The sequence below is a fragment of the Sapajus apella genome, unplaced genomic scaffold (assembly GCF_009761245.1).
Source record: "Sapajus apella isolate SASKATOON/1434 unplaced genomic scaffold, GSC_monkey_1.0 scaffold20, whole genome shotgun sequence".
Taxonomy (NCBI): Eukaryota; Metazoa; Chordata; class Mammalia; order Primates; family Cebidae; genus Sapajus; species Sapajus apella.
In genome coordinates this window covers 1,209,517-1,224,749 of record NW_022436960.1, presented here as the reverse complement: position 1 = coordinate 1,224,749, position 15,233 = coordinate 1,209,517, and the positions used below count along the sequence as shown (strand labels likewise).

Sequence of the window (15,233 nt, the reverse complement as noted above, 5' to 3'; positions counted from 1 at the left end):
AGGGTTTAGGCCCTGCATGCATTAGGTATCTGTCCTAATGCCCTCCCTCCCCTCTCCCCCAGGTAGGCTGCTTTCTGTGGGAGCTCTTTTCCTGGCTAGAGTTCATTGTCTTCCTACTCCTCATCTTGAATGGTGTTTGCTTGAGGTTTTGTGCTGAGGTTGTCCTGCTGCAGACACCAGGCCCAGTGGTGCAGAGCTTCCTGCATAGGGCAGTGGGGGATGTTCCATTTGGGATGGGAAGAACTCATGATATATGTCGCCTTGCTCTGAAATATTGTCCCTCACTCTTGACATTGACAGACGACATAACTGATATGAGCAGCATACTGGCACCCACAGGCCTAGGCACCTCCCCACCGGGCTGCGAGGGCAAGCTACAGCCCTTCTTCAGGCCCTTGTGCTCCCACTTAATTGCCACTTCCCTGCTATGTCATGAGATCCAGGTCCTGCTGGGCTGCCTCTCCATGCTGGCAGCCGGCTGAGCCCTCTGCTCTACTTCCAGCACTTTCATGGGGTGGGGAACTCCCAGAAGCTTCCCAGGGTGCTGGGCGGCAGCGCCTCCAGTGCTGAGCTATGCACTTTCTGTCTTGAGTCTGGGCTGCCAAAGCAGAAGCAACGCTCAGATCCATAGCTCTCAAAAGGGGCCTCCTGGGAGATCCATAGCTCTCAAAAGGGGCCTCCTGGGAGATCCATAGCTCTCAAAAGGGGCCTCCTGGGAGATCCATAGCTCTCAAAAGGGGCCTTGGGCCTCCTGCCATAGTGTAGCACAGAGTTTTGTTCTTAGCACTGAACAGGGTTTTTTGCATTTGTTTTTTGAGACAGGGTCTCCCTCTGCTGCCCAGGCTGGAGTGCAGTAGCACTGACACAGCTCACTGACCCCCTGCCTGTTTCTGTAGGTCTGGGGTCTTGCCGTGTTGCCCAGGACATCGCAGAGTGGATTTTTAAGCCCTAAAGACTATTAAGTTGACAGCAAGTTTTTGTTTTTTTTAAGAAAAACATAACATTTTGGTCTTTTAAAAACAGCTAGTTTGTACCTTCAAAAAAAGCCATTTCTCAGCTGGGTGTCGTGACTCACGCCTATAATCCCAGCACTTTGGGTGGCTGAGGCGGGTGGATCACTTGAGCCCAGGAGTTTGAAACCAACCCAGCCATCATGGCAAAACCCCGTCTGTACTAAAAATACAAAGATTAGCCAGTCATGGTGGCGTGCACCTGTGGTCCCCAGAGCTAGTAGGGAGGCTAAGGCACCACGAGAATCACTTGAACCGGGAGGCGGAAGTTGCAGTGAGTCAAGATGGTGCCGCTGCACTCCAGCCTGGGTTACAGAGCAAGACTCTGTCTTAAAGAAAAAAATAGCCATTTTCCCATGTGTGGCTGCCTGTCAGAATAATGGATTCTGAACCCAGAGGCTCTCAGCTCCTCCACCCCTTCCAGGATCAGTGGCCTCCAAAACCAGCCTCCTCTTTTAGGTGGGGGCCAGCATGAACAAAATCCTCCTTGAAGTTACTTAAGCTAGAAAGGCTTTGGGGAGACTAACTGGGGTCCCTTCTTCCTGCTTCACACAGCAGAGAGGATTGCAAGGCCAAGTGGGTCCCAGGAGCCGGGGGGCCCCCAGTGACAGCCCGGACCTGCTGGTGTCCATCAGTGGACAGGGATCACGATGAAGGCCCACGGACTCACGTTTTCTCCAATGCTTCCTTCCTGTCACAGTGCACCCTTAAATCATTGAGCCCTATATTTGTGTGGTCTTTCCCCAGATGCCTGAAGAGCATGATTCTTTTCTCTGGGTGGCTTTTCTCTTTAGAGAGAGGTGGAGTGGCATCTGGGGAAGTGTGCCCCCTCAGTGTGACCTGTCAGTGCACAGGTTAAGGCTGGCAGAGGTGCGTTGTCCACTGCCCAGCTACAACCGGGGTCCCAGGCCAAACTTGCCATGCAGTCTGGGGCAGGGATGGGTCCAGACGTCCCTGGACTGGGCTGAGGGTCCCGGCTCTCTGGCTCACATGCCACTCGTGTGATCTGGAGATGGGCCTCACGCACTTGAATAAACCATGGCTGCTGTCTCCAGGTTTTCTTTGGTTCCTTTCTGTCGTGGTTTGTGTAGTGAGAATAGTGCGGATATTGCAGGTGAGCAGTTAAGAAATGTGCGCAGAGCTGGAAGTGTTCGTTCTGAGGGCAGGCTAGCCTGGTGATACTTCTCATCATTCCTGCACCGTCTCTAAAAAGGTATCGCTTTGCAAATAACTCATGGTGTCCCCAGGGTGAGGCTCTGCCAGGAGCACCTGCCACAGAGGCCAGCATTGGAGCCTCAGGGGCTACGTGCAGGGCCAAGGCCGGCCTTCTCCCTCTGGGGGACGCGGGTGGAGGTGACCTCCACAGCACCCGGGCCAGCTGGCACCAAGCTCCCGGATGTTGTGGCTGTGCAGAACCAGATTCTACCTTGTGGCACTTTCTCCACGATCTCAGGAGAGAAGCGCTGGTCTGTCCGCCTGCCTGCAATAAAACTGCTCCCAGGGCCTGTTTGCGTGTTACTTTTGTTGGGGTTGGAAAGGGTGACCTTGGGGGTTGAATGACCAGAGAGGGTTTTGAGCAGTCCCAGGTGGATGGGGGGTGAGATGGCGCCCAGCCCACACTCTCATCCACATCCCACAGCTGTCTCCTTGAGGTTCTGTCTCCTCTGACATTCACAGGCCTGGGACCATGGGGTCAGAAAGGGAAGCCCTCCCAGAACTCAGAGATCGTCCCGGGCCTGACAGAGCTTCAGGACACGTCCTTTCTCTGACGTGGCCCATGGCCCTCACAGTCTGGTCTTGCTGTCAGAATCTCCACTCTGAGCAGCACTGCAAGGGCAGGAGCGTGGCCCTGCTGCCTTAGTGTGAATTGTTTTGAACCAAAATATTTTTCCTATATATTCTGGTGCAACAAGGCATCATTCTCTGAACTTAGTATTATAAATTAGACTCAAACCCAAACCAAGAGCTGGAGTGTTTTCTAGCACTTAATTTTGAACTCACATCGCTAGCAGGAATAAAGCAGTGACTCTGTGGAGAGCGGAACAGCCGACTAAGTATTAGATCCAAGGCTTGCCCCCATTCCTCCAACAGCATCGGGGCTGATGGGACAGCCATGCAGATTCTCCCTGGGGAGCTCCTTTGCCTGATGGCAACTGGTAAAGCCTGGAATTGCCAGCTGTCCTGCTTCTGGTGCACAGACCAGCAGCTCCCACATGCTGCAGGGGACAGATGAAGCGTGGGCGGGCTCCCGTCGCCAGGTCCTCCATGGGCCGGGCCAGGCCAGGCCTTGCGCATTGCTCCCATGAAAGGGAAGCAGAAGGACAGGGTACAACCACATTCCCTCCCTGAGGAGCAGGTGGGTTGGGCCTCAGGGTCCCTTCACTGTGAGTTTGACATGGACGATCACGTGGGGAGTAGCTCCTCCACACTTAAACCCGCGCCTCCCACCGCGCTCAGGGGAAGCTGCAGCCTGGATCCTTCCCGGGGGCCTGGTTTCTGTTTCCTGTCTTCCTCTTCTACCACCGGATAAGCTTTAGACTAAATCGCAGGCTGATAGAAACAGGGTGACTTTGTTCATTTCTTCTTCTTTTGAATGGCAGTTTTTTCCCTCTGGGGCCTCCAGTGTTCGTCATGGCAAATAAGTCCGTCTCCGAGAAGTGGTGGATGCCAAGAGAAGGTCCCGTGACTCGCACAAGCCCTCACCTGCATGCAGGGCACTGAGCCCACCTGCCTCTCCGGCCGAGGCCCCTCTCCTGCCACCCTGAGTGCTCCCCGTCGCACCCTCTGCTTCCAGGCTTGACTGGCACTGACGCCAACCCCGGCCCAGGGCGCTCCGGGGCATATATCTACCTGTAGGGCCGTCTCCCCGGGCTTGCTGATTCTCTGCTGGAGAACTGGAGGCCAGGCTCATCAGGTCTCTTCGCCTTCCTGTTAACTCCTGTTACAGACACTATTCTCCCCTTTGCTCTGACGGGCAGGCTCCAAGGAGACCTGGGTCCAGCACCGTGGGGTCCTCTTGGGTTTTTCACCCGTAGCCAACCTGCTTCCTCAGGGCTCCAGCATAGGGATCCTGTGTTTTGATCATGGGCACGTTCTCTGCACGGCGATCCATTCTAAAAGAATTGTTAGCCAGGGCTGACATCAAAAGGGTTAAGCTCTGCTAATGGCAACAGCACTTCCCTGTTACGCGAGTGTGGATCGCAGAAGGCGAGAGGGGGGCAGGTTTGGGGGCAGTTGATTCAGGATCTCTCTGGAACGTGGGCCCAGTGGACGGCGGGACAGTGGAGGGCGGGAGGGTGGTTCAGGTTGGCTCCCAGCTGCCACCACCACTGGCATCAGGGTGTTCATTAATCAACAGAAACTGGAGGAAGCATTTGTTTTGTGCTAATAGAGTAGGACCCCTCCTGCACCCTTCAGGTTGGGTTGCTTTCCAGGGGTGGGGCAGGGCAGGGCCAGGTGGTGCAACCACCGTGTCCCTTGACATCAGGCTCCAGCAGCCTGGTGGCCATGCCACCTCTTCGTCTCAGCAGCCACCCTCCCTTGGGAGCGATGAGAAGCAGCTGAGTCCTCCAGAACCTCACACTCAGTGAGAGGAACTCTAGGACGGGAGGGTGCCATCCCCCATGTCTGTCACCAGCCACTTGCAGCCACTGGGTATGTAAACCGGGGCCAGCCCAACCTGAAATGTGCCCTAATGTGCCAACCATACAGCATACCTCAAAGGCCTCTTACCAAAAAAGTCATTAGTAATTTTATATTATTGTTGAATATGGTAATATGAAACATCTTCCGTTGAAGAGAATATTAAAATTAATGTCACTTATTATTTTTGTATTTTTTTGAGACAGGCTCTTGCTCTGTCCCCAGGCTGGAGTGCAGTGGATCCCGGCTCAAGCCATCCTCCTGCTGCAGCCTCCTGAGTAGCTGGGATGACAGGCATGCGCTACCACACCCGGCTAATTTTTGTATTTTTAGTAGAGATGGGGTTTCACCTTGTTGGCCAGGCTGGACTTAAACTCCTGACCTCAAGTCACCCACCTTGGCCTCCCAAAGGGCTGGCTGTCACTTGCTTTTCAGTTGTTAAATGTGCTCCTGAGAAGCTAAACTTCGCACAGGGCTGGTAGAGACCCGCCTTCCTGTGGGTGGGGAGGCCTCTTGAGTACCTGGAGCAGCTCTCAGTGAAAGGCGGGGAGACTGGCTGGTAGCGGAAGGCGGCCCCTCTCTATCTTTCTCCCTCTGCCGGGTGCAGATGTCTTTTCTGTTGCTGGGGGAAGGGAGGTGCTTCTTGGTTCTGCTTTGTCACTTCCTGGACACCACATGGCTGTGGACAGTACTTCTCAGGGTACGCACGGTGACGAAGGCAGAGTGTCCTTGTATTAGAGGCTTCTCCGCTCCAGGCTGTCCATGGCAGAAGTGGGGTTGGGCACCTGCTGCCCAGTTTCCTCCACAGCCTTGATGGGTGTGAGCCAGAAGTATGGGGCGTGCTCGGGGGCCTCTAAAGTTCGAACAGGGCTCTGTCCCTCTTCTGGGCTCCCAGAGGAAAAGCGCTCCTGTGTGCTCTGAGCAGGGGCAGCGCCACATTCCGTTTGCTTCCTGAGCTTGTGTAGGTGAACAGATTCCGGGTGAAGGTAGGAAACGAGGTGACGTGAGCGGGACAGCTGGCTTCCCACAGCAGTGTGGGCGAGGACCCCCATTTGTGTCCACACAGTCTGATGTGTGAGGAGGCAGCAATGTTTGCTTGGGTTAAAGGCTTGCCATTTGTAGAGAGTACTAATCAGCTGAAGCCTTCTTCTTCCATGACAGTTTAGGGGTAAGTTGTGTTCACAGCTGAAAATGGGCACCTTTGGGGCTGCACTGCCACCATCTTAACATTAGTCTTTAGAAATGAATGCCACAGCTTGATGTAACTGCAGCCCGATAGTAAATGCAAAGGCATGGAAGTGCTCTTTGCTGTGGAGGGCTGAATCCTCACAGGTGGACCTAAGCCCACACCTGTATTGCAGTCTGGGTGAGACCCGCCCCTCCCCCGTGAGCCTCTCAGGAGCCACCCCAAAGGGCTAGATGCCCGTAGTCTTCCTGCTGCCTGCCATGTCCCTTCTCCACACCCAGCCACAGCCTCCCACTTCTTTGTTCTGGGGCTTCCCACCCCGGCCTGGTCCTCCTTTCTCTGCCTGTGGGGCCCACCCATGAGCAGAAAACAGCCAGAGGGTGCCACGGTCACAGCACCCAACGAAGCAAGACCCCCCCCCCCAGCAGTGAATGCCCTTTCAAAGGTGCCACTGAGCTGTATTGTTGGAGGCGACCCCTGGCTCTGAGCGACTGGGCGTGTGGTCCAGAGCTGTGGTGCCCGGGCTCAGCCCTGGCTGAAGGCGCTGGACACCCAGGAGCCACCTGCACCTCGGGGCCAGCGAAGCGCAGAGAACCTGTTCTCCTCAGGTGCGGAGAGACCACTGTCTCCCCCAAGGCCACGGCCAGCCTTGGCCTCCCTTCTCTTGGATGGTGCTGAGGCCACACTATTGCAGCCAGCAAGGTTCCAGTTCTCCAGGAAAGTCACGCCGTGATCTGGATAGGAATTACACAGATGACGTGGCGGGTTTGCTCCCCTCCCACACTGGCGTCCACACCAACAGCACCAGTTTTGACCACGTGGAGCTGCTGGCGGAGGGCAAGCATGGTGGCTGTTGCCCTCTGGGTGTTTTGCTGGATTAATGTAGACTGCTTTGTTCGCAGGGCTCCTTGTCGTCCCCAGGCCAGGCCAGTTCTCCAGGTGGAACTGTAGTGTAGCCACCCCACTGCTGCGCGCAGAGCCTCAGGACTCGGACTCGAGGGAGTGACAAGGAGGAGCCCCACGCTGGGCCTGGGCCACGCTCGGGCGGCGGACCTCAGGCGGTGGATGTCAGCGAGGGCGTGTGGACGGCGACCGGCTCGCTCTGCGGCGCGCGTTCCCGCTGCTCACCCAAAGAAATTGTTTCCATTTTTAAATCAGTCTTTTGGGGCTGCAGTAAAAAATAAGAAATGGAGTTTTCTTGCTTTTTACTCTAATTCAATGTAATTGAATCTCATACATATATATATATATATATTATATACACATATATTCATAGTGTAAAATAAAATGTTTCTTGGACAAGAAATCCCCTGAAATTCAACTTTATAAATAGTGCTTCACTTTGTTTTTGCACTGATTTTTTTATACCTTAGGTGGTCAGAAGACAGCCTGGAATGCACTTAGAGAGAAAGTTGTTACTTTCTGACTTAGTGTAATTCAGGATGACATGCTGCAATCACAGATTTTTTTAAATTGTTTGCACTTAAACATAGTTGAATGCTGGTGGAAAGTTACTTTGCATCTGGGTGTAAAGGACTCGTGGCCCTTGGAGGTGCGGAGGGAAGACGCCCTTTTTACCTGTTGACGTTTATTTTAATACTATTGTTTCCAGTGCAATCAACTCTGTATTATATGTATAAATAATGTAATTCTGCAATTGGGGAAGATGGTTACTTCACTAGTAATTTTCACCATTTAAGAGTGATATTTCTAATTCACACACAAAAATTAAAACTATCTTGAATATACCACTTGTTTTATCTTCTGTTACTTTGGCTCAGTGTTTGCCGTAAACTTTGGTGGCAGGAATCGGTCAGTATGGAATGGTTTTGTCTTTTTCACCCGTTACTCGAAGCCCCTCGTCAGTCAGACGTGAGCCGGGCTGTTCGGGAACGTCTCAGGAGGCTTTGGCTCCTGGGCCCCCCTTGCAGCTGCACATGTGCACAAGGTTTCAGTGAGTGATTTTTCCTTACAGCTTAGAGTCCTTCTTTTGCCATTGAAGGCCTGTGACCACACATAACACAGTTTCTATGGTGAGTATGAACGTGGGACATGAAATAGCTAATGAAGCTATTTTCCTGAGATTTTTCTTACTTGGTTGAGCATCTGTGAGCTTAGGGCCTCCCACACCTGCCCAGCGAGTTACTAGCATCACAACAGAATGTGCAGCTACCAAGGACAAGAATGTTTCTTGGTTTATTTTATTTTAGAGACAGGCTTTCACCATATTCGCCAGGCTGATCTCGAACTCCTGACCTCAGGTGATCCACCTGCCTCAGCCTCCCTAAGTGCTGGGATTACAGGCCTGAGCCACCACGCCCGGCCTGTTTTATTTTTTTAAAGGCTAGTCAAGTGAAGCAGCAGGAGTGGAGAAAGAACAAAGAAATCTGTAACTGGTTGTGATCAATCAGTGTAAACCCCACTGTACTCGGACCAGCCTGCTTCTTGTTTTCAAAAAAATCATATACAACTGGATCCTTTGAAAGCTTTACTTTGTGAGACTTTAAACCATGAAGTGTCTGAAACCTATTTCTCTGAGTGATCACATGAAATTGGGGGCATGTCTTTAATTTCAGGCTTTCAAGGGAGCTATGCTGCATTTTCACCATTTGTATGAATGCAGCAACAGAAAACTCGGCCTCAGCTCAGCCCTGGGTTTAGTTTCCTTCAGAGGAGTTGAGTTGCAGCTTGAGCCCTCAGCCTGCCCCGCTCGGAGCTCCAGCAGGGCCTCTGGATCCTGGGGCCATGAACTACGGTGTGAGTCTTCTAGAAAGAGAAATAATACGAGATACTGAGACTTGCTGTTTTAAATGAAAGAATCAGAATGTGTAAATTAGACACATGCAGAGTGACCTCTGTATTAAAATATCAGCACGTTTTAGGTATTTTTGGTATTTCTGTCTTCTTAAAGTGCTGATCGCTAGGTGCTGTCAGTTACACAGGAAGCCAAACCCAGGGAGTCCAAAGCATCTACAGTGAACGGCGGGTGTATTTGGAAGTCAGAAGAGACTACCTTTGAAAATAAGCCTAGAATCATTTTAAGACAGAGTCTCACCTGTCATCCAGGCTGGAATGTCGTGGTGCGATCACAGCTCACTGTAGCCTCAACCTCCTGGGCTCTAGCAGTCCTTCCCCCTTGGCCTCCCAAGTAGCTGGGGTCACAGGTGAGTGCCAACACACCTGGATAATTCTTTGGCATTTTTTAGAGACAGGGTCTCCTTATATTGCCCAGGCTGGTCTTGAACTCCTGAGCTCAAGCGATCCTCCTGCTTCAGCCTCCCAAGGTGCTGGGATTACAAGTGTGAGCCACCACACCTGGCCAGGTCTAGAATTCTTAATCCAGTCATCTTATTCTGTTTCCTGTCTGCCTGTGGGAAGTGGCAGGTAGAAATCTAACACCGGGACAATGATTATGTAAAGATTTGAGCAGTCTGGTCAGATGACCCAGCATGTCTGAAGCTTTCGCTGGCCCCAAGATGGCATCACTCGTGCGGGTTAGTTTTAGCTCTGCCTCAGCCCTCTGTCACCCTTCACTGGGTTCCGGAACGCAGTTTGCATTGCTGTACTAATGCTGTCAGAAACGCCTGTTTACTATAGATGCATCTGTGCCAGGAATCAATCTTTATTTTCATGGTGCTGTCCTAAGATTGGTCCATAGCCAAATGGTCCGAGATGGCTTCCAAAGTCTAGCTGCCTCATAACTGTCCCCGCCACTGCCACCGTGGACCCAAGCATTCAGCAGGCCCTGGGCAGACACTGCAAGGCAGCGTCAAGGCTGGTCTTTCTCAGGCGCCCTGGAAAGACGAGCGTCCCTGGTAAGATTTGGGTTCGCTTTTCCCACTCGTTGCCTTGTGCTGTCTTACACTTCTGGCATTGGGGAACGTAGGCTCCGCGCGAGGATTCGGCCTAGAGGAAGCCAGGAAGAGATGGGCTGTGCCAGGGGTGGATCTAGCCGCCCCGTGGGCAGGCTAGCTGCACTGCAGGTGGCGGGGGCAGCACAGCAGGAGATGGGAGGTCACAGTCGCACTGCTGCCGCCTGTCACACGAAGGTGGGCACCATCTGAGTGCTGGACGGAGATGGCTGCTTACTTCTGCCCACACCACGAGCCCCCACCCCCACAGTGGGATGGGGGGGCTCCTCTTCAGGTCAGGAGGGTGAGGTAGGTGGACAAGGGTGGGCTCACATGAGAAGGGTGGCGATGCAGCCGGGCAGCACACAGGTGCCCAGCAGAGGATGGAGGGAAGGAAGTACTTGAATGGGGTGGAGGAGGACGGGTGAGGCCTCATGCTTGCTTCCGTTCTGGAGTTCTGTGGGGGTGATTCAAGCACTTCAGTCGCTTTGTACAGAAGGAAATAATCCGGCCGGCCCGGCTCTGCAAGCTTTCCAGTTTGGGGCAGCAGAGGCGCAGCCAGGGCCCTGGCAGCAGGGCAAAGTGGCCTCCTGTGGGCTCTGCTGGCCCCTCTGCCCTCAGCCCTGGCCTGCACCCGCCCATCTCAGGGCCCAGATGGGCATGGAACCACACGCAGCTGAAGCGGCCTGGGGACCCTGGCGCCTCCTGCTGAGAGCAGGCAGGTGTGACAGCCAAGTGTAAGGCAGGAAGTCCAAATCTGCAGGAAACCGCCACCCTTGGAATCTCCATCCTTGGACTTGGGAATCTTTGTGGGAGCCCTGCTGTGTGCCAAAAATCCCTGCCACTCCTCCGTGGAGAGGGCCTGTGGACCTGGCTCTGGTCCCCTGCCCAGCTCCAGCCTGGAGGCCCAGCTGCCAAAATCTAACTGCCTCCTAATTGTCCCCACAACTGTCGGGCTGGCGTGCCAGGCTCAACACAGCCTGAGTCCAACAAAACCAGGAGGGCTTCAAGTGGTGACACGCCAGGTCACCTGTGGGGACCCCAGCCCTGCTGCCCCCACCACGAGGTGACAGTCAGGACAGGGCAGCTGGAGTCCTGGGCACCAGCATCTGCAGACCACATTTGCTTTCTCAACAAGGCCTGCAGAGAACTGTAAAGACATTCCCTTCATACTTTATACACTTAAAGGGAATAATACGTTTCCCAAGTACACAAACAATCCTTAAACATGCCCAACCTTGAAGCCAGGCCTGGGGACTGGGCATGCCCCTTCCAGCCACCAGTCCCCTGCCCAAAGGTCCCGTTTCTAACCTGTGCCCCGCCGCCCCCACCTCCACAGCCTTCTGTCCCCCAGCCCTCCCTGCTGCTGTGGGTCTGCCTCCCCTGTGACTCTGAAGCCCTCTGCGGAGGGAGAACGGCCACACCCCACCACACCCCACTCAGACACCTCCCCTACACCAAGGGCAGCCCTGAACACTGCACGGGGGTCTCAAATGGGTGTAAAAGGAGCTCAGGAAGAGGCCTGCATTGAACCCTGCTCTGAATATTACAGTAAGCTCCACTTTCCAGCTTGAATCTGCCCTTCTTGGGCTCCTTTGCCCCCCTGTGGCCCAGACCGGGCAACTGTGCCCATGGACTCGCTGCCCCATGCTCCCGCCCTTTCCTCTCCCTCCAGACTGCCCTCCCTCCTGCAGTCCACTGTCACGTCAGGTGGCCTGGGGCTGAGCTGGGCCCACTGGAGAGCACCTGAAGGAAGGGCATCACGGATTTGTCTCAGCACGGAACAAGGAGAAGTAAACACTAATCTGGGAAATTTAGATTTTTTAAAAAATATATTGTTAAGTTTGGGAAGATGAGAAAAAAGAAGACAGACCCAATTACTAGGTTACTTTCCAAGATAAAAGGGCTTGCGAGGACTTTTCCCCTGCCCAGCAGCCCGGCCAGCGCTACAGCTTCTTTGCAATGCTCCCATCCCAGCCCCACAGGGAAACGGGTTTCTTTTAGTAGGACACAAGGTGCCCACCTTATCGTTGGCGCTCGGGAAATAGCTCAGGGAGACAGCTGGGCACCAGAAGCTAAAATGACCGTATGGCCACTTCGAAGCCCGTGCTCAGAAGAGATGCTTCAGGCCTGCCCTGTGCCCCTCGCTGCCTCGCCAGGCTGGTCACTGACAAGCAAAGAGGGTTCCGAGGACACGCCTGTGTGTGTTCCTGAATGGTTTTTCAAATGAAAATTAAGCCACTACAAACTCTTCCCAACAAAATCACCTTCCCTTGTGTGCCCGCAAAAGCTAAAATCAAGGGATGGCTGGGAAGGACACATGCTGGACTCAGAGAATATTAGAGTGAAATCGTGTAACGACAGCTCATGCTTTAATAAAAGTCAGGGTCTCCAGTAGCATCCCTGGTAAGACGTGACGTGCTCCGTGACTGAGCAGCAGGCTGTGATGTGCAGGGGACGGGCAGAGCGCACCTCCCAACCACGCCTCACCAGTACATCGCATACAGTCCTGCTCATTCGTTCTGATTCATATAAGAAGTTACAAAATATTCCCTGCCCCTAATTCTTAGTTATGAAAACGGAAGAAAACCCTAGAAAGTGGTGGTTTTACAAATATATTAGCTCAGAACATCCAGGGCAGCTGCGTGGGCCGTGGGCATGGGGGGCCAGGGCAGCACCCAGAGCCTGGCCAGTGGGAAGCCACCGCAGGCGCAACCCGAGCCCTCCATGGCATCTCGGGAGCAGATCGCGCAGGCCGGCCAGTGTGTTGCCTCCAGGAAATCGAGACAACCCCGCCGCTCAGTACCCTCCACCTTTCCGTGCTAGGGTGGGCAGGCGACACTGCTGCAGGCCAGGCTTAAGGTCCTTCCGTGGATCTGTCTGTCAAAGAAAAATTACAGACCAAAAATTGAGCGGCCGCCTGGGCTGGCGGGAGAGCAGCAGCGCAGAGAGGCTGTCCCGCTACCTTCTTGCTCGCGCCCATGAACTTCAAGGGTCTCAGCACCGGCACCTTCCCACTTGTTCCAGAGCCAAGCTCCGACTGCAGCGTGGGGCTGGAGTAAGATGACAGTTTGGTCACCCCCGAAAGCTTTAGTTTGGGCAGTTCCATGGCGTAGGCCGGGCCTTGTCTCTTGGGATGGTCCTCCTCTTGCTTCAATGACTGTTTCTTGAAACAGAACAAAGGCTAGTTGGACATAAAACGCTTTCCCCTTTACGGAAATTAGGAAAAACGCAAGAGGCTCTTTTGTACTGCTTTTGCCTAATACAATTTCTTGACTGTGAGATGTGACTGGGACCAGGTCCCAGACACCCCCAGGGAGTGGCTGCTCATTAGAGTCCCTCGCGGAGGCCAACGCCAACTGCGGAGCTGAGGAGCCAGTGCGGGTGGCAAAGCGCTCCCGGGCAGTGGCACCCACCCCTCCTCCTGCTCCAGGGCCTCACACCCTGATGAGCCTGCCGCCTGCTTCTGGGCAGCTTGTGAGCTAAGGACAGTCTCACTTTTTTTTTTGAGACATAGTCTTGCTCTGTAGCCCAAACTGGAGGGCAGTGGTGCAGTCTTGGCTCACTGTAGCCTCAGCTTCCTAGGCTCAGGGGATCCTCCTGCCTCAGCCTCCCAAGTAGCTGGGACTACAGGCGCACACCATTACGCCAGCTGATTTTTAAAACATAGATGCGGTGGCAGGGGAGTGGTCTCGCCTGTGTTGCCCAGGCTGGTCTCAAACTCCTGGCCTCAAACGACCCTCCCTTGGCCTCTCTAAGCACTTGGTTTACAGGTGTGAGCCACTGTACCCAGCCGGTTTTTATATTTTTTAATAATTCAAAAAAAAGTTTCATGGCATGTGAAAATTATGTGAAATTCAAATTTTGGTGTCCCCAGTTCTACTGGAGCGCAGCCCCCATGTGGTTCATGTGTTGCTTCCAGCTGCTTTCACACTGCAGCAAAGTGGGGAGTGTAACAAACACCCCAGGCCACGGGGCCTCAAATATTTCCTATCAAAGGATTTGCCCTTAGAGAAAAGCATGCGACCTCGGATGAGACTGAGGGTGGGGACTTGGGTGAATGCCAGCTGGGAGTGACATCAGGGTTTGAAGCAGATCCTCTGTCCAGGAGGGAGTGGAGGCAGGGCAGGGACAGTAGTGAGAAGGCCATCTGTGGTGACTTGGGCAAGGTGAGGAGGCAGGAGGCCAGAAGGCACAGCCCCTGTGGATGACGGAAGGGTCCACAGGGGGCCTGGGCAGTTGACATAGCTGCCTCCCTGGGGTAAGGCCATGGGAAGCTGCAGGGAGAAAGCATGTTTGGGGGAAGATCAGGAGATGGGGTTTCAGCAAGTTTGTGTTTTGGACATTCAAGCGGAGCCGTAATCGGTGGCCGGTGGGACACAGGAGCCTTGCTTTCTGGAGAGCAGCCTGCTGCAGCTCTGGGTTGCAAGGTCCTAAGCGGGCAGGGAGCACTGGGTAAAGACTGGGAGGAGCGAGAGAGGCAGGGAGGATGGGACAGATGAATGATGGAAGGGCACATGATCACAGTTGGGGTGCCACCCCAGCACTGGGAGACTGGGGCGACGCTACCAGCAGATGCCACAGGGCTGCACTGGGCTAGGATGCCACACGGTAGGTGGGAAGGTGATGGCACTGCGCAAGGAAGCTGGCATCTCTCAATCCAAAATGTGTACAACCTCCGCTGATGGGACAAAGTGCTCATCCGGGCCAGGCAGACAGCGTGGCCTGCCTAGGATGTGGGGCCTGTCACTGGCTAGTTGGGGACTTGGGCCAGTGCTGCATCTTCTTGGGGCCTCTCTCCAGGGCCACTGTGAGGGCACAGTGAGGTGATGTCTGCACAGTGCCTTGGCACAGAACCTGGCACCTGCATGTGGTCATCAGGCAGACACAAAAGCTCGTCAAGGGTCCCCTCTCCAGCCTGCTCACATGGGATTTTCGTCATCAATCCTGAGCTACTGGGGCAGAAAGGGCTTAAGCAAACACAACGGGGTTCCCTGCCGTTCCAACACACGGAGCCATCCACTCGCATGCTGTTCAGGCTTCGACTGACACCGTGGTCTGCCAAGGCCTCCACGGGCGGTGTCCTGTGAGAGACGCGGGCCACCCCAGGGTGTCCAGTCCCCGCTGAGCCAGGCGGTCTCCGGCTCCAATTTCGTTTAGTACCTGCTTTCTGCTCTCCTTTGAAATCTGCCAGCTGTTACTGAGTGGTTCTGGTGCCACAGGGTGCTCTGAAAAGCAAACTTTTCTGTGGCTGCCCAGAGCCCGCTTCTCTGTTTTCCTACGAGGAAGGAGAAGAGAATGGAGTGGCTCCACTGAGAACCGCGGAGCACACAACCTGTTTAGCTTCTTTGTCTCCAGTTTGTCTACTGTGTGAGTTGTCACTAGCTCTTCTTTTCCACATGAGCTGTAATCAGAAGGCTTTTTTTTCTTTTCTCTCTCAGCCTGACAGTCTCTGGGCCAGGAGCAGAGCTGTCCCCATGAACCACAGGCACTGCCTACCCAGGGACTCGCAGTTTGGGATAAACTGTCACCTCCACAGTTACA

At 54.1% G+C, this 15,233-nt stretch overlaps 2 protein-coding genes across 26 annotated transcripts in view; one reads left to right on the top strand and one right to left on the bottom strand.

The window, feature by feature from the left end:
- Window positions 1-7,586, top strand: part of WDR20 (WD repeat domain 20) — an 87,967-nt gene extending 80,381 nt beyond the window's left edge. For 10 of the 11 annotated variants that reach the window (XM_032287343.1, XM_032287333.1, XM_032287345.1 and 7 more), the window contains one exon: window positions 6,741-7,586. In XM_032287343.1, coding sequence (XP_032143234.1) covers window positions 6,741-6,794 — 54 coding nt within the window. In that variant the 3' untranslated portion in view covers window positions 6,795-7,586. The remainder of the gene's footprint in view (window positions 1-6,740) is intronic. The other variant, XM_032287334.1, reaches the window with a different exon arrangement.
- MOK (MOK protein kinase) overlaps window positions 6,861-15,233 on the bottom strand; it is a 47,939-nt gene continuing 39,566 nt past the window's right edge. For 7 of the 15 annotated variants that reach the window (XM_032287348.1, XM_032287349.1, XM_032287360.1 and 4 more), the window contains 2 exons: window positions 14,853-14,967; window positions 9,469-10,146 (listed from right to left, as the gene is read on the bottom strand). In XM_032287348.1, coding sequence (XP_032143239.1) covers window positions 9,787-10,146; window positions 14,853-14,967 — 475 coding nt within the window. In that variant the 3' untranslated portion in view covers window positions 9,469-9,786. Of the gene's footprint in view, window positions 7,007-9,468; window positions 10,147-12,034; window positions 12,856-14,852; window positions 14,968-15,233 lie in introns of those variants that run through there. The other 8 variants (XM_032287361.1, XM_032287362.1, XM_032287352.1 and 5 more) reach the window with 6 other exon arrangements.